General features: G+C 37.3%; 3 protein-coding genes across 5 annotated transcripts in view; 2 read left to right on the forward strand and 1 right to left on the reverse strand.

The window, feature by feature from the left end:
* rxrab (retinoid x receptor, alpha b) overlaps window positions 1-4,926 on the forward strand; it is a 47,006-nt gene extending 42,080 nt beyond the window's left edge. The window contains exons 8-10 of one of the 3 annotated variants that reach the window (XM_043240314.1): window positions 1,153-1,244; window positions 2,101-2,206; window positions 2,615-4,926. In XM_043240314.1, the coding sequence (XP_043096249.1) occupies window positions 1,153-1,244; window positions 2,101-2,206; window positions 2,615-2,762 (346 nt within the window). In that variant the 3' untranslated portion in view covers window positions 2,763-4,926. The remainder of the gene's footprint in view (window positions 1-1,152; window positions 1,245-2,100; window positions 2,207-2,614) is intronic. The other 2 variants (XM_043240313.1, XM_043240316.1) reach the window with 2 other exon arrangements.
* Window positions 4,927-5,250: 324 nt separating this feature from the next.
* LOC122345833 (WD repeat-containing protein 5-like) lies at window positions 5,251-10,956 on the reverse strand. Its single transcript, XM_043240318.1, has 15 exons — window positions 10,482-10,956; window positions 9,409-9,653; window positions 8,891-9,001; window positions 8,710-8,818; window positions 8,548-8,621; window positions 7,847-7,936; window positions 7,671-7,760; window positions 7,469-7,552; window positions 7,340-7,395; window positions 7,044-7,090; window positions 6,757-6,832; window positions 6,590-6,623; window positions 6,116-6,190; window positions 5,921-6,008; window positions 5,251-5,829 (listed from the first exon to the last, which is right to left on the reverse strand). Exons 3-15 carry the CDS (start codon window positions 8,966-8,968, stop codon window positions 5,729-5,731), a joined length of 1,002 nt encoding a protein of 333 aa, XP_043096253.1. The 5' UTR covers window positions 8,969-9,001; window positions 9,409-9,653; window positions 10,482-10,956; the 3' UTR covers window positions 5,251-5,728.
* LOC122345823 (bromodomain-containing protein 3-like) lies at window positions 10,354-22,959 on the forward strand. Its single transcript, XM_043240304.1, is given in 13 exon segments — window positions 10,354-10,454; window positions 11,575-11,909; window positions 12,700-12,837; window positions 12,930-13,071; window positions 13,174-13,352; window positions 14,213-14,385; window positions 14,387-14,582; window positions 15,071-15,199; window positions 15,281-15,469; window positions 17,547-17,779; window positions 18,623-18,915; window positions 21,168-21,293; window positions 22,234-22,959. Coding segments are annotated over 12 exon segments (2,118 nt in total). The 5' UTR covers window positions 10,354-10,454; window positions 11,575-11,708; the 3' UTR covers window positions 22,353-22,959.
* The last annotated feature ends 1,326 nt before the right edge of the window (window positions 22,960-24,285 follow it).

Genomic DNA, 24,285 nt, shown 5'->3' on the forward strand with positions numbered 1-24,285 from the left:
TGTGCACATAAGCAAAGTATTTCAGGTAGCTTTGCTGGTAGGTCTCTTGAAGATGTTACCGCAGTTCTTCTGGATATGGTCTGTCAGTTTGTTCTGTTTTATCATGCGATTCCATACAGACTGAATGATGATGAGATCAGATCTCTGTGTGAAGCACTGGCTGTTGTCAGACTCTTTGTAGAAACAAAAATATCTCTGGATTACTGCAATTAACAGCAAAATGAATGTTTGTGAATGTAGACTGATATTTTCTACTGACACACTATGGCAAAAGATAGAACTGATCATTTTAGCTGGTGACATTTGCACAGTACATATATATATATATATATATATATATATATATATATATATATATATATATATATATATATATATATATATATATATGTGTGTGTGTGTTATTAATAACCTTTTATCATACTCTCAAGCTACTTTTTTTTTGTAATTTTGGAGCTTGACAGACCCAGCCCCCATTAACTTAAATTTTATGGAAAAGAACAGCCAAAACATACTCCTAAACATCTCCTTTTGTGTTTCACAGAAAAGAGAAGTCATACAGGTTTGGAACGACATAACTGATGATCGAATTTTCACTTTGGGTGAACTATCCTAACTAAATCCAGTGTCAGCGTTCAGTTTATGGAGGGTATGGTCTCGTGAACTTCTAAGAGACCCTTCAGTGTCCTCATGGTACACCGTGTGGAAGATTTGTGACAGCCGTAGGTCATGCACACATGAATTTTTGAAAATAACCTCCATAACGATATTAGGCGCTGCATCATGAAAGTGTCCTCCACATCTTACTCTTGATTGATGTCATTTTTACATTAAGCCGTATGGCAGTTTTATGTAGCGCTGTGATAATGTTTCACTGGCAGTGTGAGATATGCTGGTGTCCTCACTAATGAAATATATGCTGCCCGGTCCGTCGGCAGCAGAGATGAATGTTTCTTATAAGACATAATGACTTTGATTTTCAAGGCGATATGAAAAACTAAATATAAAGGTGGAGCGATGACTCACTGGGCATGTTTAATATGTTACAGAACATTTCCCCACTCTTTTAGGGGTATATTGGTAGAAAATGAATTAGCGATTAATCAGCTCGGTCGTGTGAGCGTAAAGATTTCTGGGCCTTTTTTTTTGCAGAGTGCTGACGGAGCTTGTGTCGAAGATGAGAGACATGCAAATGGACAAGACTGAACTTGGATGCCTGCGGGCCATTGTTCTGTTCAATCCAGGTACAGTAATGCATACTTAGACAAACACGGCGCTCTTATGCAAGCGCGTTTAAAATGCCACTTCAGTTTGATTAACCTACCTTGCTATTTGTATTGGCAAATACCTAAAAAATGTGTTGGAACAAAGCCAGAAAGTGTAAATGACATTCCTATGACTTTAAACTGCAGTACAGTGAGATGATTAAAGCATTGCATGCAGAAGTAAAACAGTGAATTAACGTAACGTTGTTGTCATCTGACTTCAGTGTAATAAAAATAGCCATTTTGCTATGTACAACGTCCAGTCTAGAAAGTTCAAAATCACAGTGGATTTTTCATTTCATCGTACTGGAAACTATACTGGAGGGTCAGTGATATGTAATATGGCCAGCATCTTCTCTTTAGATGTGCAGTATGTAAAGGCCATTTTTAGTCAGCCATTTGCCTAGATTTCTGAAATGTCTTTATCTACATCCTAAAGTCATTGATTCAGCCTTGAAGTTATGAGCCACAAGACATGTCTGCACATCACACAAATGTAGAGTTAATTTATTAATGTTTTTGAAAGAATTCTATTATGCTCACTAATGTTGCATTCAATATTAAAAATGGTCTATGCTAATTTGGTGCTTGAGAACTAATTGTTAACATGCACTAAAACGGTATACCACGATGTCAGGATTCTTTTCGTGGCTAGAAAGTTAAAAAGAACTTTAGATTACACAATTTTTTTTCTTTATATTATAATTATCTTTACTGTCACCGTTTAATTTAAAGGAACACTCCATAAAATTATCAATGCTAAACATTTTTACTTTTTTGTCATTGCTTTCCTGCCTGTCATCCTTCAATCCATCCCTTTTTAATCAACTTTTAGATTCAAAAGGACTGTCTAATCCATCAGAGGTGGAGGCATTAAGAGAAAGAGTGTATGCATCTCTAGAGGCCTACTGTAAACACAAATATCCCGATCAGCCTGGAAGGTACACACACACACACACATTTATTTTTCATCTCACACATTTTAAAATGCAATTTATTCTTGTGATTATGAAGCATCAATTGCACCAGTCTAAGCCAGCATCACATGATCCTTTAGAAATCATTATAAAATGCTGATTTGCTGCTCAAATAACATTTTGTGGTAACTCTGATACATTTTTCAAGGACTCTTTGATTAGCGTAAAGTTCAAAAGAACAGTATTCATTTGAAACAGAAATCCTTTGTAACATTATAAATGTCCGTACTGTCACTTTTCATCAATGCTATGTAAAAAAAAAAAAAAAAAAACGCACTGACCTCAAACTTTTGAACGGTAATTTATTAAAAAAACTGCTTAAGTATTACACTGTGCTCATCCAAACACTGACGTTCATTGTTTCACGGACAGATTTGCCAAGCTGCTGCTGCGTCTGCCTGCCCTGCGCTCCATCGGCCTCAAGTGTCTCGAACATCTCTTCTTTTTCAAATTAATCGGAGACACGCCCATCGACACTTTCCTAATGGAAATGCTCGAAGCTCCACACCAAATGACATAAGTTTCTTTTCATCTCCGCCCCTCGTGTACAGAACACTACAGAGGCCACAGGACACATCTCTGATCTCACAGGAGAGGACTGAACTCAGAGTAATTCTGCCTTGGCCTTTTATCAGAGACATTGCGCAATCCACAAAATAGCGTGTAACCGTTCATTACGGAACGGCACGCAGGATGGATTGAGTGAGTTTTTTCCTGGTTTGCATGCACATTTGGGAAGTCTCACACAGTTCTGGAGTGTTAGGTTTCTCATTTCTTCTGCCTTACAGAGGTCTACCTCTGCTTTTGTACGCAGCCAAACCGCCTCATCTCTGAACTCACAATCATTTTGCTGTGAATTTTCAGATTTCATGAGAGGAAACAAAATACCTCGGATGCACTTCTTCATGCAGCTGTCCTTAAAAAACATATTACTGTATCTGCCATTGGAACAGTGAACAGGACCACTTCCCCACCACCACCACCACCACCACGCACTTAGAAACTGCTTCTTTAAGCGGTATTGTCATACGTCAGGATTCTTCAAGGCCATCCTCATGAGGAACAAACTGCAAACTGGCTTCAAGTCCCTTTCTTTTTGGAAGATGTATGGACCTGCGAATAACAGAATGGTCTAAAAAGAATGAAAAGCAGGTGTACTCCTGGCTGAACTCTTTCTAGATTTAAAAAAATACAATGATTCATTGTTAGAATTGTGTAAAAAAAAAAACTATGATTTTTCATTGTTTTGCCTCTATAATTCAGCATAAATACGTATTTCCAAAGATTTTCAATGTTTATATATATATATATATATATATATATATATATATATATATATATATATATAATCTGATAATTCCCAGCAAGTGGGTGTTTGTGATTTGAAAATATGCAAGGAGTTAAAGGAATCCAGATGATAGTCTGGCCTCAGGGAATTGCGAGGTTTGGGAAGTGCCATGCCTGTCCCCTATTGGAAAAGTTGTGACATTGCAGCTCTACTCATTTGCTATTACATGAAGTTTAACAGTTGGGTTTTTACAGAATTCAATTACCAGAATAAGCCTCAGGTTGATTCAAATGCAGTTTTTTTTGGTTCTGTTTTGCAGTCTTATCTGTGTGATAAGGAAGAAACTGTAATAACGATCATTTCGTTACATTTGTATTGACGCGTCAAACCTCAATTGCAGATTGAGCCAATCTGAACCAGTGTTTTCATGATGACGATGAATTTTAATTACCGTTTTTGTAATTCGCGAGTTATTTGAGCTGCGTAGCAGTTGTCATTAGCAGACGTAGTGCAAAAGACCTACTGATTTATATGACACGTTCTGCTGAATGATAACGCCGGTAACAACAACATGAGTATTCAGTTGATTATACACATGAATCTATTGTCCATGTGATTGTTATACACAACCTTAAGTTCTAGTGGTCGTGTTTTTAAGCTTCGACCAGGCTGAAATTTGAATCGGTGTCATGGAAGATCAGCGGACTTATGTTAGTTCTGTCATTGGACATCTTTGGCCTTTCATTACTCCAAAACCAGCATATTTAGAATGTGCAGACAAGAACTAGAAACCCCTTTGCTGAGGTATAGGAAAAACACAGACATTGTAAACGCTCTTGGATTCAAACTGTGTCAAACAGGGTTTGTTAAACCATCAGGAGCGGGACACACTTGATCTGATATCAGCTACAATCCTCATGTGCCGCTATATTTCCCTGTAAGACACCAATCCATCACAGAACATGTCAGTAAAACATGAAAGAGATGCATTTTAAAAGAATGATCTATTTTTGTACAAAGTGTAATTTGTTTTCTCTACGTCATTATTTTGTCTGTTCTATATTGTACACATTGTTGGTGTAAATATTCGTTTTTTTAAAATGAGGCCGTGCCCTCAAACCTGGACTGAGGGAAGGGGTTTATGTGCAAAGGCTTCTCTGTTCCTCTGCCATTTGTTTTCATGGTACCCTCACCTGAGAGCTGAAGAGCTGAGGACGGCTCACTCGTTCTTTTTTACAAAACAAATGGAGGGTGTATTGTTTATTGTCCTATTATATTATGTCTCTTCAAAGGACTATTAAATTTCAGATTGTAAAAAAGACTTATATTATCTTCAGCAAACGAAACGACTATTTGAGTTATGAATAAATGGTGTTATAAAGGATATCAGTTACATATACACACACGCACATATATATACATATATAATATTATATATATATATATATATATATATATATATATATATATATATATATATATATATATATATATATATATATATATATATATATATATATATATACATATATATATATATATATATATATATATATATATATATATATATATATATATATATATATATATATATATATATATATATATATATATATATATATATATATATATATATATATATATATATATATATATATATATATATATATATATATATATATATATATATATATATATATATATATATATAATAAAATTTAAAATTTTCCTTCGGCTAAAATAGTGGAAATAATGTTTAGAAACAATTTGAAAATCCTAAGTGCATTGAATATGTGAATTACCAATGACTGCAAAACATGTTGCAAATTGTATGATGGCAAAAAAAAGACCAAAAAAGTGTCTTGCATAAAAACATTCATCCATTTTTGGTATGTTTAGCATACGAACACTCATATTTACCCAACCAGATAAATAAAACAACTGAATCAATGATTTGATAAAAAACATTTGTTATTCAGTAATAAATTAAAATGAACTGAAAACTTTACATTGTTAGAGTATATTAAGAGGAAAAAGGCTTGAGTGAGATTGTCAATTATTGGGAGCAGACAGGACCTGCCCATCTCTCAGATAATAACCCTGCACTAAGTGCTATCAAACCACTGTAAAAGACAGACGCTACTGAAAGCCGTCATTCTGAAGTTTCCACTAAAGCCTCTGAAGTGCAGTGCTTTAACTTAACAATCACTTTTCCACAGTTTGATGGTCTTGTCGTTCTCCAGGGCTGCGGAGGCAATGATGTTCTCTGTAGGGTGACAAGCTGTCGAGATCACTACATCTAAGGACAAAAATACATAATCATACTTATGTTAACAAAATCAAAGAGGAGGCTGTGCGTTTGAGTCAGAGGTGTAGCAAATGGCATATACCTGTGTGCCCTTGCAATTTCTGAACAATTTCTTTGGTCTGCAAATTCCAGATATACACCATGTTGTCTTCAGAGCCTGAGACGATCCACTGAATGAGAGCAAGACGGATTCAGGTTATTCAAAACCAGCTCTATACATATGTACATATTTTTAAATATTAAAACAAATGCTCTGACGGAGTCATACAAAGCCTACCTTTCCTCCAGTCACAGAAAAATTGGCAAACACACAATACTTTTCATTCTTATGTCCAGTATATGTCTTCAAACACTAAAAAAAAAAAAAAAAAAAAAAGCTACAGTAGTTAGTTTAAAGCAAGAACATTATCTACACACATTAAATTGAGTTTAGATAATGTGTAATTACTTTAATAACATAACCCTAACAACAACAACATAAAAATATATATATATATATTTTTATACACTTTAATTTACAAAGGGGGACACATAAAAAATATTCTATTAATAATAAATAATAAATTAAAATAAAGATTTATTTATTTTTATTTACAAATTCTTCCATAAAATATGGTTAAGTAGGTACGCAAATATTTTGTGCTAGAATAACCAACATACCACAAATATTTGTAACATATATAATTTATTCTGTTAACTGTAATGCATTTGACTAATATTATTAGCAGTCAACATTGATAATAATTCATACCTTTCCCTTGCTGTAGTCCCAGAGCTTTAACGTGCTGTGAGAAAAAAAAAATAAGCATATTTTTATTGTTAGCACTGTTGGCAGTTTTTCCTAAATTAATTCAGTCTCAGAAACTGCACTGAATGGAAAAAAAAATAAACAGTCTCTAGGGGGATGAGTTCACTTACTTGTCCAGTGTCGCAGCTAGAATGTATTTTCCATTTGGAGAAAACTTCACAAATGAGACAGGAGGGTTGTCATCATCTGGAAATAAAACAGATCAATTCACCATCAACACACTCTCCTAATTTGCATTTAAATAGGCTACATTTATCCAAATTATGCAGCACACACCATCCTGCCATCTGGCACCACAACAGAACTCAAGATTTAAAGTCCAACTACGATAAGAAAACCTGACGACATGCTATCCAGCTTCTCTAGTACACAGAGTAAACAGAAAACAGTCACATACCTATGAGAGTTTTCAGACACTGTCCTGACGCAGTGTCCCAAAGTCGGCTGAAATATAGTCCATAGCATTAAGAAAAGCTAAATAATGTAATCACTTCAGTCTGTAAGTTTATCATAAGTGTGAATGGAGGCTGACTTAAAGGTGCTGCAAGAAAGAGTTTAGCAGTAAAACACATAAAAGTCTGACGTATTTCACTGAAATAAATATGTAATCACAGAATGAGCTATGCCACTCGATCTTGTATGTTTTTGGGTTTTGCAAAAAGCACTTTTAATAGATGACGCTACTCAACTTACCATAAACCATCATAGCTGCTGGACACTATTAGTGATCCGTCTCTGTTGAAGTGAACCTGAAAAGCATCAACTAACTATTAAATCTGCATGCAAACTGACAAGAGTATTTTTTTAGTAACCGATGTTTACCGCCGAGACGGGATCAGAGTGTGCTGGCAGGGTCTTCAGACACTTCCCGGATTTGACATCCCAGATCCGTACGCTCTCATCGAACTGTCAACAGAGACCACATCACTTGATCACTAAATGACTTACGAGCACGAGCGCATATCTCATATTTATTTTTATTCATTAAAAAAATATATATATATTAATATGTTTGCTTGCTTACAGATCCGGAGACAACAAGGTTCGACTGTGGGTTGAAGTTACAACAGAAGACGTAGTTGCTGTGGCCTTTCAGTGACTTCAGGCATTTTCCCTTCAAAAGCATGACAGGGATTTAAGAGACAAAACTGATATGGACGACACCTACAACATCAGATGAAATTATTTGACGAGTTTTACCGAACTCATATCCCAGATCTTCAGTGATTTGTCATCTGACGCAGACACCAAAAGATTTGAATCTGAAGACCAGGCTACGTCTGATATTCCCTGCAATTACAACAGTATGATTTAATTCTTTGAACAACATTATTAAGACTTTTTTTTACACAGTAGCATCTTTAATACATCAGATTGAGTGTTTAAAGGGTTATGCTGTCAGAACTGACTTACCATGACGTCTTGCCAAAGCCATAAACATTTGTTTATCTTCAAAACACAACCAACCACATTTTATTCAAACCATCCATCCAACAGAAAATTCTGTCCATTCCACCAAGCTTTTTTTTAAAGGTCATGAACACATTACAGTAATTAATATTAAAGTTACCAACTGCTTTATAAGATATTTAGTTTAGAGTTTTATTTACATTAACATTCATGAAAAAACCTCTATAGAGCTCATCAACTAGGACCCATGGCAGCTTACTTTACCATGTCCTTTTTAAGCGTGAAGGTTGGTGGAATGTATTTTCAGTGGAGGGACAGACATGCCTCGGGTTTCATTGGAAATATGTTGCTTTGAGTTTTGAAGATGAACCAACGCCTAGGTTTCAAGCTAATTAAATGACAGAATTTTAATTTTCCTGTAAACCCACCCAAAAAAAATTAGATTCAGCATTTTTTGGTGAACTATTCCTTCAACTTCGATTGAAACTCACAAGTTTATGTCCTGCGAGACTCTTCTCAAATTTTCCATCGAAAGCGCCCCATATTTTGATGAGCTTGTCTGCCGCTGAAACGAGATTGTCATTTCAAAACCTTCAGACATTTGGTTTGCTTTTTGTAGATCAGAATTGAACAATATAAAAAGCCCTACTTACATGAACTGGCTAACCATTCACCACTAGGGCTAAATTTGACTGACGATATAGCTTTTGTGTGACCTGCGAGGGTGAACTTCAAGGAGTAGTTTGGCTTCACGGCAGCAGACTTCAGAAAAAGAGGTAAACCACATCAACAGAGGAACGACTTATAAGAATAAACATAAGGCAGGCTTTCTACCTTGGATGATGATGATGATGCTGATGACGCTGAATGTGTTTTATGTGTTTCTGTGTTCGGCTTCTTCTCCTCTGCCATCACTGCACCTTGTGTGGCTCAAATTAAGTGGCTCTTAAGAAGAGGAGATCATGAAATTGTTAAACAGATGCCATTTATTTCAGTTGCCCATCATCAAAACATGTGCATCTGTCTTGTCTGTAACAGCACAGGTGTTAAAAAAAAATGCATATGGCCTAAAAGAAAACTCTCACCAGAATAACATGCCAGCCAAGCCCTTTACTTTCTCTTACTGATACGTCCAATGTTTATCCAGAACTTTGGTGTAGCGTATATTTTGACACATATAAATCGCTAACAAAAGTAAACATGTTTGTAGTTGCCGCCCTGTCACACACACACACACGCACGCACGCCTGTCACACACTTAGCAAGGCTAACAACAGACCCAGTACTTGCATACAGCTCAGGTTTCCACATCACATAAAGGATGAAACACGAACAAACGAGTATAAACTTACTGGCGGGTTCTGAAGCAAACTTTTGGGCTCAAACAGGTCGCTCCAAACGACTGTGTTTACAAGCGGGCAGAAAAGGCGCTTCGGGGCACTTGCTGAGCCTAATAGAAATTACTCGCGCGTCACCGCGCATGTGCAGTGTGTATGACAACTTCAGGATCTTGTGATGGGGGCTGCTTTTTCTTTATTATACTCGACTAGTCGACGACGAGTACGCATTTCTCCCAGCTTTGGCTTTTCTGAATAAACTGTGAAGAAAATAATACATGTTTTGCAAGTGATTCTATTCAAAATCTTTTCACTAATAGAAAGAGAATGGTGTTCGTTTCGCTCCGTGCATCTGATCTGGGATCAGCCTTATTTATGTAGGCTTTACTACTGATCGTTAATATCCGTTATGAGATGGGAAACTTTACAACATTAATATTGTATGCATTTTTTAATTTATTTACAGACATTTATTATGTCTTGTAAATGTTTATTATGTTTCTTATTAAATCATTTCCAATTATTTGCAAGATAAAAACAAGTGTTGAACTGCATGTTGTCAGTATATATTATATTAACAACATGAGTAATTTATCAGATAAAATAATTCTACCTGTTTAAAATCTATCTATCCATCCACATATCTAATGCAATGGAATAACATTCGTATACAAAAAATAATTTGTTAGATAGATAGATAGATAGATAGATAGATAGATAGATAGATAGATAGATAGATAGATAGATAGATAGATACAAAAAATCTTTTCAGGGTTATTATACATTTTGAAACGCTGACTGTATATTGTAATAATGTCACTAACTGGTAATAAACAAAAACAACATTTGTATACTGGACATGAGAACGTTAAAGGCTGAGCGGCGCAGAGAGCGACAGTTATTCATTTACACAACAACAACCACAATACCGTGCGACGCAGCGCGCATGCGCACAACACTACCCAACCAGTGTCGACCCCAGCCATCTATTATGCTTCTTCGCAATAAAAGCTACCCGAAAATCTGCAAGGAAAACGCTACCGGAGCTGCTTGGAGTAAAAGTAATAAAGTATAACATGCATATTTACGTTTAGCGCATTCCGATCGAAGTTTATGTTCAGTTTAGGTGATGTATATTGGTCTTTTTGGGGGAAAACACAGCTGAATGTGGCTAGCTGGATCTCCTCTGACAGAGTGGAGCTGATGAGCGGCGCTTTGCAACAATGTAACAAAACCTTCTTTCACGCGCAGCCGTTTCGATCCGTGAACGCAGAGCTTGCTGTATTTGTTTGCGCTGTTTTTTTCTCGTTGTATCAAGCGGAAAAAGCGGGCCGAAGGATGCATTGCGGGATGATTTCAAATTAGCCCGCTGAGTAGCTAGCTGGCTGAACGGCATGCACACACAATGGTTGTGTTAAAGACATGGTGGGGCTCGATCCTCGGCATTCCTCACTCGATGCCCTGTCTCTCCCGTGCCCGCCATCTTTTCAAGAACTTATACACACACGCCTGATGCAGTTACTTTAACGCGCGATAGCAAACGCGTTTCCAGAGAAATGTAGAGTTCGAGAGCTCCGTTTAAGGGCGCGCAGGGGCGCAATTTGCTAGCTGATGTTTTGCTTTATTTCCGACGAAACACGCTATTTTTCACGGCCTCTCATAAGCAGGCGAAAATTTGTTCGCTTTGTTGATATTTAAAAACTACTGAAAGAAGTTCTAGCGAAACGTTCGCAGAATGTTTCAGCTTTTCCCGGGTTTGTTTGGTTTTTTTTTTTTTTTTTTGTAGTCATTCATTCGTGTGAAGCCCCGATATTGTAGTTCAGACTTTTAACTAATTCAAGTTACTGGTGAAGATACATGCACAATAAACATCCAAATAAAATATTATTATTATTTTCAGCGTGTAAGTGGCTATAAATAATAACTGCTGTTTTTAACAACATGCACGTGAACTTCCACCGTGGTGGTGGTGAGTTATATCAAAACATACTATAATAATAATTTATTGCAATAATATAGCAGTATAATGTGTGGCTTTAATTGATAAGATTCTGAAGTTACATTTCTATTGATGCTATATGAGACTGTATACACACACACACACACTCTCTCTCATGTATCATGTATCTATATTTTTTTTCATGTATATTTAATAAGTGATTTCTCTGCGTTTATTGGCAGCGTGCTGACACTCAGGTCCTGAGATGGGATGTGTGTGTCGAGGTGGGACTAAGGAGCAGCAAGAGGATCGTTGTAACTGAGCTAAGAGACGTACAGACGTCATTCAAGCAACTTCTTTCCCTTAACTGAGCAGCATGTCAGTAGTCACATCCCCTGCCCAGGTGCCTCCACCTATTGTGAACCCTCCCCCTCCTGAGGTCACGAACTCCAGTAAGCCTGGCCGAAAAACCAACCAGCTACAATATATGCAGAATGTGGTTGTGAAGACTCTATGGAAGCATCAGTTTGCGTGGCCCTTTTACACACCTGTGGATGCCATCAAGTTGAATCTGCCAGTGAGTAAAATCTGTGTGACTTTTCATAAATATATGCTTACATGATCAGTTTGGAATAATTGCAAAAAAAATTTTAACGGACACAAAGTCTGCATGTATTTGGTCAAATTAAGTAAAACTGATTTTCTGAAATATGTTCGCGTTTTGAAATTTTGTGTATTTTAAAATATGTTTTTTCCTGTTAATGGCTAGAGTTTTAGCAGTCATTACTGCAGTCTTCATAATAAAAATGTTTTTTTTTCATCAAGCACACATTAATTGGTCTAAAGTGAGAGTAAACGCAATTATGACATTAGAAAATGTTTGTATTTCAAATAAATGCTGTCCTTTTGAACTTTCTATGTATGAAATAATCCTGAAAAAAAAGTATCAGTTTCCACACAAATATTAAGCAGACCGACTTTGTCATTACGTGAATAAATTACATTTTAGTTGTCGTTTTTAAGTTGTAAAAATCTTTTATAATATTGTTTTTGACCTGGTGTGAATTCTGTGCCTCTAGTGTTGCCAAATGGAATTGCAAAAATATTGACTGTTTTTAAAAGGGTCCCCTGTCTGCTATTGGTCGGGCAAGTAGAAAGTCCTGTCCCAAATTCATGCAGCTAATTGAGTCAGGAGTCAGGTTGTTGTTGTTTTGAGATTGTCAAAAAAATATGTACAGTGTTATTTCTAGGAAATGAAATACGAGTGACTTGAGAATAGATTTAATATTTGAACGGCACCCATAAATGTTTGTTTTGTTCCTCCTGGTGCATTACGGTTTGTATAATTTATTATCTTTGTCATATAGGACTACCATAAAATTATCAAGAATCCAATGGACATGGGAACCATAAAGAAGCGCCTTGAGAATAATTACTATTGGACTGCTGGAGAGTGCATGCAGGATTTTAACACTATGTTCACAAACTGTTATATCTATAACAAGGTAGATTAAGGTTCTTAATCTTTACTTTGTATAATTGCATTACCAATTTGTTTTGTAACGCGTGATTAAACTTCCTTGAAATATTGTCCCAGCCCACAGATGACATTGTTCTCATGGCTCAAGCCTTGGAAAAGATTTTCCTCCAAAAGGTAGCTCAGATGCCTCAGGAGGAGGTGGAACTTTACCCCACCCACGAAGGGCAAAGCACAGAAACCCGGAGCACCCCGGCTTCAGGTAACTGACTGGATGTCACTATTAATAAACCTTTGGAGTTACCGGTGACGTGCTGCCCGAGGAGAGATTCCAGCTGACCTTGTCGTTATCACATCCAAACAGAAAACCAACAATCAATAGCACTGACTACCGGTTCTCCATCCTCGTCGTGTCCGAGCTCCCCTCCTCAGCTGGCTCAGACTCCTGTAATAGCAGCGACTCCTGTCTCGACCATCACCTCCAATGTCCAAGCTGTGCCCCCCGCCGCGTCCATGATCCCAACTGCACAGCCCGTCGTCAAAGTAAGACCAGTTCAAATTATGTGGAAGCAGCAGGTTTCATTTGCTCTGTCCTTTTCTCATAGCGGAGTGCTTTTTGAGGTCATCCGTGAGTTTAGGGAAAAAATGTTTTGTTTTAGGGAAGGATCGACGAGACTATTTATTTTTAAGTACGTATTATCTATCTAAGCATAATTCGATAGCTATCGTACTTGTATAATAAGTTTTTCTTTGCATTATTACTTAGGCACATAGGCATAGGAACATTAGTTAGTTATCGTATAATATTTTTCTGCATTATTATATACAGCAACTATTTTATTTATTCGGTTTATTTATTTTATGTAATTTTCTTCTTTATTTTTGTTTCTTTTCCCTTCCTTTTTTAGCTTTAAATATTTTTAGCAGCTGGGCTTTAAAGGGATGGATTTAGAGAATTGAGACGCATCCTCTTTGTTTTCTGACAGCACGCTGCGCTTTAGTGTGTTAACGGTCTAAAAGTAGCTGTAAAGATTGTCAGCACGCTAAAACCTCTTCAGAGATGTCACATCTCTAAATGCATCTCCTAAAGCACCTCCGTTTTAGCCATCAAAACAGATTTTGTAACAGATTCACTGCCTTTAGCGATACATTTCACATCGCCTACTGTGAGCAATGTTCCCGTTATTATGCATAATCAGGTTTTTTTTTGTGTGTGTGACTATGATAGTTTGTGCAATAAAACCATTTGATGACTGTTTGTTTGTTGAATAACCGTCTTTTTATTTTCTTTAAATGTCTTTTTTTTTAAAAAGCCCAGAGCACTTATGAAAGGCGAGACGCGTGTATTTAGTTTTTCTTTTTGCGTTGCGTTCTAACACACATGCCGATCTCATTTTCCTCAGAAGAAAGGGGTGAAGCGGAAAGCAGACACTACCACACCCACAACCTGCGCGATCACTGCCAGCAGAAGTGAGTCGCCCACTGCCATGCTGGAGTCTAAACACAGTAAAGTCATTTCCAGACGAGAGAGCACAGGCCGACCCATCAAACCTCCCAAAAGGACCTGGAGGACGGGACGTACAACAACAAGGCAACAAGAAAAGCAAGCTCAACGATCATCTCAAATACTGTGACACTATCCTTAAAGAGATGCTCTCCAAGAAACATGCGGCCTACGCCTGGCCCTTCTACAAGCCTGTAGATGCGGAGGCCCTCGAGCTGCACGATTATCACGAAATCATCAAGCAACCAATGGACCTCAGCACTGTCAAAGTATTGCAACAGTTTCACCAACAATTTAAACAGAAGTTATTTAAGTATATGATAGTAATATGACTCTAATGCATTTATTTACGTAACCTTTATAACTCAAAAAGTAGTAAATATCCAAAATAACTAACATAAACTACACTGTATAATATATATATATATATATATATATATATATATATATAAGCTTAGTACTGTTACATTGCTATTTTTTAATGGAATTACCTTTTCAATTATTACATATGTATATGTAGTACATTTTCAAAAAGAAATCATTATATGTATATAAATTCAACTTATTGCAAAATTTGACATATTTATGGTATAAATATTTATTTTATTTATAGCACGCACACATTATACTTATATATGTACATATAAGGTGAATTCAATTAAATTGGAGCAATTGAAGTAAGAGGACTGAGGAAGAAAATGTCCCAATTAATATATATATTTAATTAATTTTATTGTAATTTTAATTTTTTTTCCAGAAAAAGATGGACGGTCGAGAATACCAAGACGCCCAAAGTTTCGCAGCAGATATTCGGTTAATGTTCTCAAATTGTTACAAATACAACCCGCCCGATCACGAGGTCGTTGCCATGGCAAGAAAACTCCAGGTGCGGCGCTCGACCGTGAGCCATTGTGCCTAACCCCAGCGCTGTCCGATCTCACCAGTCGCATTTGTCCATGTCCCGCAGGATGTGTTTGAGATGAAATTCGCCAAGATGCCCGATGAACCCGCGGAGCCGTCCTCTCCCAGCGCGGTGTCAGCCACGGCAGTGGTGAGCAAGAGCACGGGCAGCAGCGAGAGCAGCGCCGACTCTTCCAGCTCCAGCTCCGACTCGGAGGAGGAACGGGCCACTCGGCTGGCTGAGCTGCAGGAACAGGTGAGTGACAAACAGGTGGGTGTCACCACTTGAGGACCAAGATCCAAACCAAGGGTGGAGAGACAGGCAGAGGCCACATCCACTCCCCCTCGCATTCACCACCACCTCCTCAGTCTGACAGCTTGTGTCAGAGTCATTCGGACTTTTTTTTTTTTTTTTCCTTAATGTCTCTTGTTTTTTGTAATGTTTTGGAAACGAGTGCCCATTTTCACCCTGGACTGAACGTTTAACCCTCTACCGCCTCTGCAGTTTGTGTTGGCATCTTGGTATACATTGGCTTGCATGCTGTCAAAGTTCAGATGACAATTTTTAATTTCGCTATCTCTCAGTGTCAAACATATTGGTGTCAATTGTAGTTACTCTGCTCTCATCATGACAGTCTGTTGTTAAAATACATTTTTGAGAATGACTATTTTGTCCGTTGATTTCACTTTGGCTTTTTACCAGCAATTCGCTGTGGAGCACCCCAATGGTAACAGGGCGGGGACAAAAAACGGGTGTGCCAAACATTTTCAGGTGAATGATATTTTTACTTCCCGGTCCCCCACCCCACTAACTCCTTCATTTTTCGTAGCTGCTTCTTATGTGAGCGGTAGAGGGTTAAGGTGGTGCTTTATGGGGTGTATTTGAGCTGGGCATCTCCCTCAAGTGATCTTGCTTCGTCGCTCAGCTAGTCTTTCGGCTCTGTTTCCCTCTTTGCTGTGTGAATGACATTGATTGGCATGTTTGTCAGTGAGTATCCAAATTCTTTGCCGGGATGTGGTCTCCGGTGCTTTATGGCAGAGTCTTTTTCATTCCGTAAAGGAGGTTTAACGTCAATGAAATGGGTTAGAAATAGAATGTTTTTTTGTGAAAAGAAAACAAAATAGGATGGGGACCTGGTTCTGTTGATTGGATAGAGGCAGAGTTGAACGTGAGCTTGCAGTTGATCGTAAGAAAGTGATAGGAGATGTCTGCCGTATGTCTTTAGAAAGTCTGAAACTTACGCGGATGAATCATTCAGATTAATATTTTGCATTTGGTAATAATGGTGAATGAGGGCTGGGTGATACGGCCAAAAATATTACTGCCATATTACTGCCCATATCATACAAAGTCAGTATTTATCACAGCGTTCAGGAAGTGCTTTTCATGTGTTTGTGAGAATAAACTTTGCTCACAAATAAACTTTAACTTTTTTTTAATTAATAAAATTAATTAGTAAGACTTAAACAATGTATCTGTCTTTTAAATTTTGCAATAAAACATTTCAATTAATTTATTTGTATTTTATTTTTGATAACATTTGTAGGGAAAACATATTGTTGGTATGATAAGCCCTTAAATATTCTATTCTTATTTTCATTATTTTGAAGACTACATTTTAGTAAACTATAATATATTCCTGTCATAGCTTAATCAAATTGTGTTTGTCAGGAAGATCTATACATTTTTGTGTTTGACACTTATTTGATCTTATTTTTAAATAATGAAACCTTGAAAAGCTTGTGAAGTGACTCTCAGAACAGCTCTGGAAATGAAATTTATGTGTTCATGTTCTCATATATTAAGATGGCAAACACTAAAAAGATTTTTTTAGCCACACATACTGACTTCTGCTGTGTGATAGAATAATCCATACCAAGTAAAAATGTCCAATATTTGTATATTGTTCATCATAGTCAATATACTGTTTATTGACCAGACAATTTTCATTTTATCGACTTGCATGTGGATTTTTCAGAAATACTGGACTGCTAAATGGAGAAAGATATTGTCTTTGTCGAATTGTTTGATTAATGTGCTGGAATTTTAAAGTAGTTACAAAGTTTTATGGCCATTTTGTTTGCAAAGAACTCAGAAGTTAACAGAAGTTTGCGAGGCTCTGTAAATTTCAAAATAAGGGGAGAGTGTGTTTCCATGAAAATGAGAGCTCTGTAGGGGACGAATGTCATTCATTATCCTTTAAACTCTTCCCTTCATCACCAGTCCCATCATCTGTCCCCGCACAGCTAAGATCCTAGTCTTTCACGTTAGCGTCGATGCAGCATGCCCCATCCCCCTGCTTGCTAACCATTCCCTCCACCTTCCTCCTCAGCTGAAGGCTGTTCATGAACAGCTAGCCGCTCTGTCACAGGGTCCTGTGAGCAAACCAAAGAAAAAGAAAGAGAAGAAAGAAAAAGAGAAGAAGAAAAAAGATAAAGAGAAGGACAAAGACAAAAACAAGGTCAAGGCGGAAGATGACAAAAAGGCCAAGTCCTCGCAACCGAATAAGCAAACTCAGCAGAAGAAGACCTCCGCACGGAAACCCAACAGCACGTCCACCACGAGGTGAGCTTGTTTTCTACACTTGGGTAGGATGATACGCTTCTGATTTCATTTATAGTGGTTATGGATTTTTGTGCTATCTAGAAAGAGTGGCAAAACTTTATATAAATATAATGATTATGTAACAGTAATGTCATGGGATGTTATATTTATTCAGAATCCCTCTGACAGAACTTCAAAGATAACTTGTAATTTCTTTTATTTGGGAATTTACTCTACCCAATTTTCACTTTTTTATGTATTTAAAAGAAGTTTCTTATTATTATGCAAGGCTGCATTTATTTGATCAAAAATACAGTAAAAACAGTAATATTTTAGCAATATAAAGTACATTTTATATTATAAAATCTTTTGAAACATCGTTAATGCATTTAATTTAACTTTAAATCAAATTTATGAATCATTACTGTATGAAATTATAACCTTAAAAAAAACAAAAAAAACCTTAAAGATACAAAGCTTTTGAAAGGAAGTGTGTAATTCTTACCGTAACTTTATTTCTCACAACTGTCTTTCATTACTTCAGAATTATTTCTCTGTGACATTATTTCTTATTGTAGTTTATCTCTCAGAAAAAAGCTAGAAAACAAGGCAAACACTTGCCAGTAGGCCAAGAAGACGCAGTTATTACCTGAAAATATCAGCTGATAATGTGTATGAGGAGTTTTAAGTATGACATCGGTGTAATTCAAAGCAATGCAGTAGCACACAATGAACCATTTTATTGGCGGTAGTAGTGATGTAAGCTAATTGTCCGTCATTATCTCAGTCTCAGCATACCAGTTCAGCTTCATGAGTAAGTTAAGGTTGCAAAGCCTTCGTGCAAACTACACCTCCAATCCACAGGCAACCGAAAAAAGGGGGAAAACCTGGCTCTGCGAACTACGAGTCTGACGAGGAGGAGTCTCTTCCCATGTCTTATGACGAGAAACGGCAGCTCAGCCTGGATATCAACCGTTTGCCGGGTGAGAAACTGGGCCGCGTGGTCCACATCATCCAGTCGCGCGAGCGAGCCGTCATGCGAGACTCCAACCCGGACGAGATCGAGATCGACTTCGAGACGCTCAAGCCTTCCACGTTGCGTGAGCTCGAACGATACGTCAAGTCTTGTTTACAGAAAAAGCAACGCAAACCTTTACGTAAGTGCCTTTCTTTTCCTTCTCCGCGGATGTTGTGGTGGTGCTAGTCTAGGCTTATTTCAGTATTTCATAGACAAGCAGCTCTCTTTTCTTGCCTGGTCCGTCTGCTCTAAAAGCTGAAATGGGCTGTGCTATTTCCTCCTTTGAGCTGGGAGCACTCACCTTCTCCAATGTGTTGCATGACTTTTGGTGGATTATCTTATATGTGCTTACCCTGGTATTAATACCTTCAAGTGAAGCTTCAAGGGGTTAAAGAGGACATCAGTATAAAATAGAGAACATTTGATCAGACCACGAATTTCCAAATTGTAAACGGTGCACATTAATGTGCTCACTGTGCTGTCCAACCTTCGTAAAAGAATAGTCTGGGTTCGTTACAAGTTAAACTCAATCAAAAGGATTTTTCACCTTGTTGATTACCACAAAAAGCAATTTCCACTCGTCCCCCGAAAAAGAATTGTGGGTCAGTTTGTAAATGTTAAATACAACAGTGGCCATACACCTTGGTTTCAGACGTTTTGGTTTTTTTTCCTAAACCATGAACCAAACCAACAAGCTTTGAGGTCAATCACAATATAAAAAAAGCTGATGTGAAAAGTATTTGAAAATCAGACAAAAACACAAATCTATGTTTTGTTTTGTTTTTAAATGAGGGAAATAAATACGGGTTAACTTTTCATTTTAAGATATACGTTATAGTGAGTTTATGCAATAAGTACAGAGTAATTAAGCGTTAATTAACCACATGTACTTACTATAGACCAGTTTCGGTCTTTTCAAACAGCTATGTTTTGGTGGCACGAAATCAGTTTTAAAGTAGAAGTTGTGTGGAAGCGATTGAATAAAAGAATATAAGAAAGTAGTTTTGAGTTTATTTCAAAAACTTTTTTTACTCGCAATACCGAGACTGTACCTCACAATTTTGATTAACAAAAAATCGATTCTGCACTTTTTCGTCTCGACTTATGAGTTTATATCCCATATTTGGTCTTTTTCCTTCATTTAAATCAACAATTATTAAGTCAGAACTAGGACATATAAAAAAGGAAAAAGGTCAATCGTGAGATAAAATAGGTAAATGTTATGTAAAATGTTAAAGGTTTAAACACTGTTTCCTGCTGTGGGGCTTATGGAATATGTCCCTGATGAACTGCATATGTAATCAGTTTCATTTCAAATGACAGCTTTGATGGCAGTATTCTATATAAGATTTGCATTCAGATTCTGACATCCCAAAGGAGCAAGTATACATGATTTTTTTCTGGATTTTAGCCATTTCTCTCCACTTGTTACCAGTGCTTTTCTGCCGCCACGGAAGTGATAGAACTCTGATGTCTGTAGGATTAGGGCAGGTTTTGTTTTTCATCTAGCGATAAGTGCTTGTAATTATGCCTTTTTATTGTTATTACTACCGGTATATTAATTACATGTAACGTTGACACAGTAAATTAAAGCGATACCAAACTACAATCACATGATCTACAAGCAGGCACAATTATTAACTAAAAATATGGGATCAACAGAATAAATCTTATGTTGTTTAAAGATATAAAATTGCCTTAGGTGCGAGTCCATATAATGCAATAACATTACAGACTGAAACATGATCAAATCAAAAATCGTGGGAAAATTGATTTGAAAGATGCTGATTATGTATGAAGGAACACGTTTCATGTTGACTGCAAATTAGCTTTCATTTCTTCGAGAGAACTGAGAGAGTAGGGACATTGGCTTTCCTTATTACCTCCTGCATTGTTGACGCAATTTGTTTATATAGTAAGATTTATCATTTATTGCTAAAAACATTTCCTGAACGGGGGAAATATAGATGTAAACGATGTGTAAGCATGGGCTTTAGTGTAAAGAAATAGCTTGCCTTTTTCCATTTAAAGATATATATAATTTCACACGTACAGCGGTGTCATAAACCCTCAAATAATGAGCACTTTCAGCTTACCCTGTTTTATAATATAATCCTGCAAAAACCTTTCCTTTCGTTGTCAGTGCTTTAATGGAACCTTGATTTTTGAGGGACGAGGCTAAATAGATTTTCGTGGTAATAAACAAATGCCGCCATTCGGGCTTAACTTGCACCGAACCCCATAAAATTCCTTTTAACATAAATTTGTCGTCGTGGAGTTAAAAAAAAAAAAAAAACAGTGTAGTGGAGTGCTTTTTGCTGCTTGTTGCCACGGCGGTGGGCTACGAGGGCAACCCGTTACTCACCGGTCACCGCTGTGTGTCTCCTGCAGCGGGCACTGGGAAAAAGAGTGCCAAGTCTAAAGAGGAACTGGTTCAGGAAAAGAAGAAAGAGTTAGAAAAGAGGCTACAGGACGTGAGCGGACAACTGAACAACAACAAGAAACCACCCAAAAAAGGTACCTGTGTGGTAATGTGCAGATGTGAGCAGACAGGTGACCAAGCTGGGTTAGCTAGATCTAGGAGGGTAGGATAAGAAAACGGAGATAAGGCTAGGCTTTTTGCTTCACTAATTTGACTAACTTGATCGAAGGGCCTCTGTCAGACCTTCGTATGTAAAGCTACTCACACGAGGAAAAGGGTTTGCAGGGCTCAGCAACAAGGATGCACCACCGGAGCCAGTTTTGGACCAGTTGACGGGGCTCTCTCTTGCCCTGTCGGAAATGTTTAGCTTTCTTTGAAAATCTTCCAGAGAAATATTAGGCAGCACAGCTGTTTTCAGCGTGACAAATGCTCATATTCAAACGATTTGGGAGGGATCATGTGACGCTGTAGACGGCTGCTGAAAAGTTTCACATTTATAAATTGCGGTAATATTTCTCGATATTACTGTTTTTACCTATTTATTTTTTTATCTTATAAATGCAGCCTTGGTAAGCACAGGAGACGTCTTTCATGATTAAAAGAGATTTGTAAAAAAAATAATAATCTTGTGTAGGGGCCAGTGAAAGCATCTAAACTACCGTTGGAAAAAAAAAATCCTTGCTCTTGAGCCCTGTTTTGGACAAAGCGTAAAATTTGATTAAACCTGCTAGAGAGGCTAATAACTGACGAAAGTGTTTGTGTATGCGCTGTAACTAACCGACTTCACTTGATATCAGCTGCTTTGGTGGGCACGTAATATATTCTGTCCTTTCGAGATCAGTTCTTTTGCTTTCTTCGTGCATGTCTCTGCTTTATCGTAATACGCAGCCGCAGTGTGGGTAAAGCCTTTTTAAGATAACGACATAGGGACAAAGCTCTTAACGGAAGCGAGTCGCGTAAAACATGTACATTCAGCGTCCGCTTTCCTCGCACGTATTGAACCTGTCGATCACTTCTCTTCCCTGTTCCCAGCAGAGAAGGCGGGGTCTGCGCAGGGGGGCGGGCCATCTCGGCTGAGTGGCAGCAGCAGCTCTTCGGATTCGGGCAGCAGCAGCTCCAGCGGCTCCAGCTCCGAGAGCAGTGACTCAGACTGAACTCCGCGTACTTCAACCTCCTCTATTTTCTAACGAGTAGTGTGTGTTGTCATGATAGTATCTCTCTGAAGGCCCCGTTTTATAAAGAGCTAGACGCATTGCAGATGGCAGAGGATATTTTAAAATAGTTCGTAGGATGCTCTTGGCTCAGACAAAGAGGAGAGTTGGAATAGTTCAAGCAGTTTTAAGGTTCTCGCTGGCCCTCAAAGGGAAACGTCTGGTATCACCAGAGGAAAAAAAAAGACAAAAAAAAGATATTTTTTTGAAAATAAGTCGGCTGTGGAGGTGAAACGGTTGTGTGTGTGTGTCTGTTTTTTTCTTTTTTTTTTTTTTTTTTTTAGGTTGCTGCTCGTTAGATCCATACTGAAAACACGCATTAGTGGAAAAACTGACAAATGCCTGGCTGCATTTTTTTTACTGATCGAGTAGCTACACAAGTCTGAAGGAACAAACAATGATATCGGCTCTCTCGCTCTGGTGTGGTTCTGTCATGTTGGCATGACACTTCAGCTCATTCCACGTTTCTTTTGCTGACTATGATAATACTCGTAATTGTTACCATTTTTAAGAGAATCTATTTATTTTTTTTAATCCAAAAAGGCACAAGGCTGCGGCGTTTTCAACGGAAATGTTTTCAGGTGACCAGTTTAAATGTAAGAAATTCGGCCTCGACGTAACTAAGCTAGTACTCTAGGCCGCATCTGGAAACTGTCAGTATCATTATTAAACCGTTTTCAGAGGCTTCGTAATCATTGCAACACTGTAAACTTTCTCTTCCGGTGCTGTCAGCTCAGTATTTGATGTAGAATTATGTCTGAATTTTTTTTTTTGTTTTGTTTGTTCGTTTTTAATCTATATCATATGCTCATTTGTTTTCTATTTGGATTGTCTTCTTCCTACTTTTTTTTTTTTTTTACTATTCATTTGTAGGCTCCTGAGTATCTAATTTCCTACTTTCTATCTGATATGCCTCATCTTTACTAAGTCCACTCATAGGACAATCAAAGTTGTGATTTAAGTTCAGTATATATGAAACGGGGTGTATTTATCATGAATGATGGCAAAAATACATTGAGAATTTCAAAAAAACGCCCGTAAGGCTGCAGATTGGAACGAATCGGCCTCCACGAAACTCCAAACTAAGTGAATACTAGAATAATAGCCACTTAATAGGAGATCTCCGTAAAGAAAAGACAAGATTTCAAGCAGCTGTGCTAGATGTCATTTCAGAAGGATACGTGTTTGACAATAGTTATTTTTAGTTGAAAGTATTACAACTAATGTACGTTCTCAATTTTAATAACTTTATTTTACTTTAGTTTTTTCTCCGAATGGTGTATCGAATGCTTTCAATGGTACCTAGACACTTCTTGCCATGTATCCAGAATAGTTTGGAAATGGACCATGACTGATAATCTTTATAAAAAAAAAAATATGAATGTAGTTTTTTTTTTTTCTTCTTCTTCTTGTGGCTGCAGTAATGCCACTCATACTGGGTTTGTTGCATTGGCGAGGATTTCTTTAACAGCCTTGAATTCAAGCCTGAACCCCCTCAGAAATCATTGGATGTGCTCTTGTTGCCTTAAGTTTAGTTGGCACATTAAAATAAAGTCAGATTGGTCCGGTATAACTGATTAAGTTGAAGCCAATGTGTATAGTTGTTTTGTTTTGTTTTTTTAAATCATGAAAACGCATCAAGAAATCGTGATGTAAAGTGACTTCATTGGTTTTCTTTATGTAGGATGCTTTTAATTATGGTTTGATTTTCTTCATTATACCACTGTATTGCATTACATGTTCCTTGTGACTATAACCTACCTTGTCTCAAAGATGATTTCTGTTACAGTTCCTCTTCCTCAATTCCTCCAGCAGAGCCCAGTAAATAAAACTGAGCTTCGTGATGCAGACAGAGATATAAAGATACATAGGATAT

This window comes from Puntigrus tetrazona, chromosome 5 (genome assembly GCF_018831695.1).
Source record: "Puntigrus tetrazona isolate hp1 chromosome 5, ASM1883169v1, whole genome shotgun sequence".
Classification (NCBI taxonomy): domain Eukaryota; kingdom Metazoa; phylum Chordata; class Actinopteri; order Cypriniformes; family Cyprinidae; genus Puntigrus; species Puntigrus tetrazona.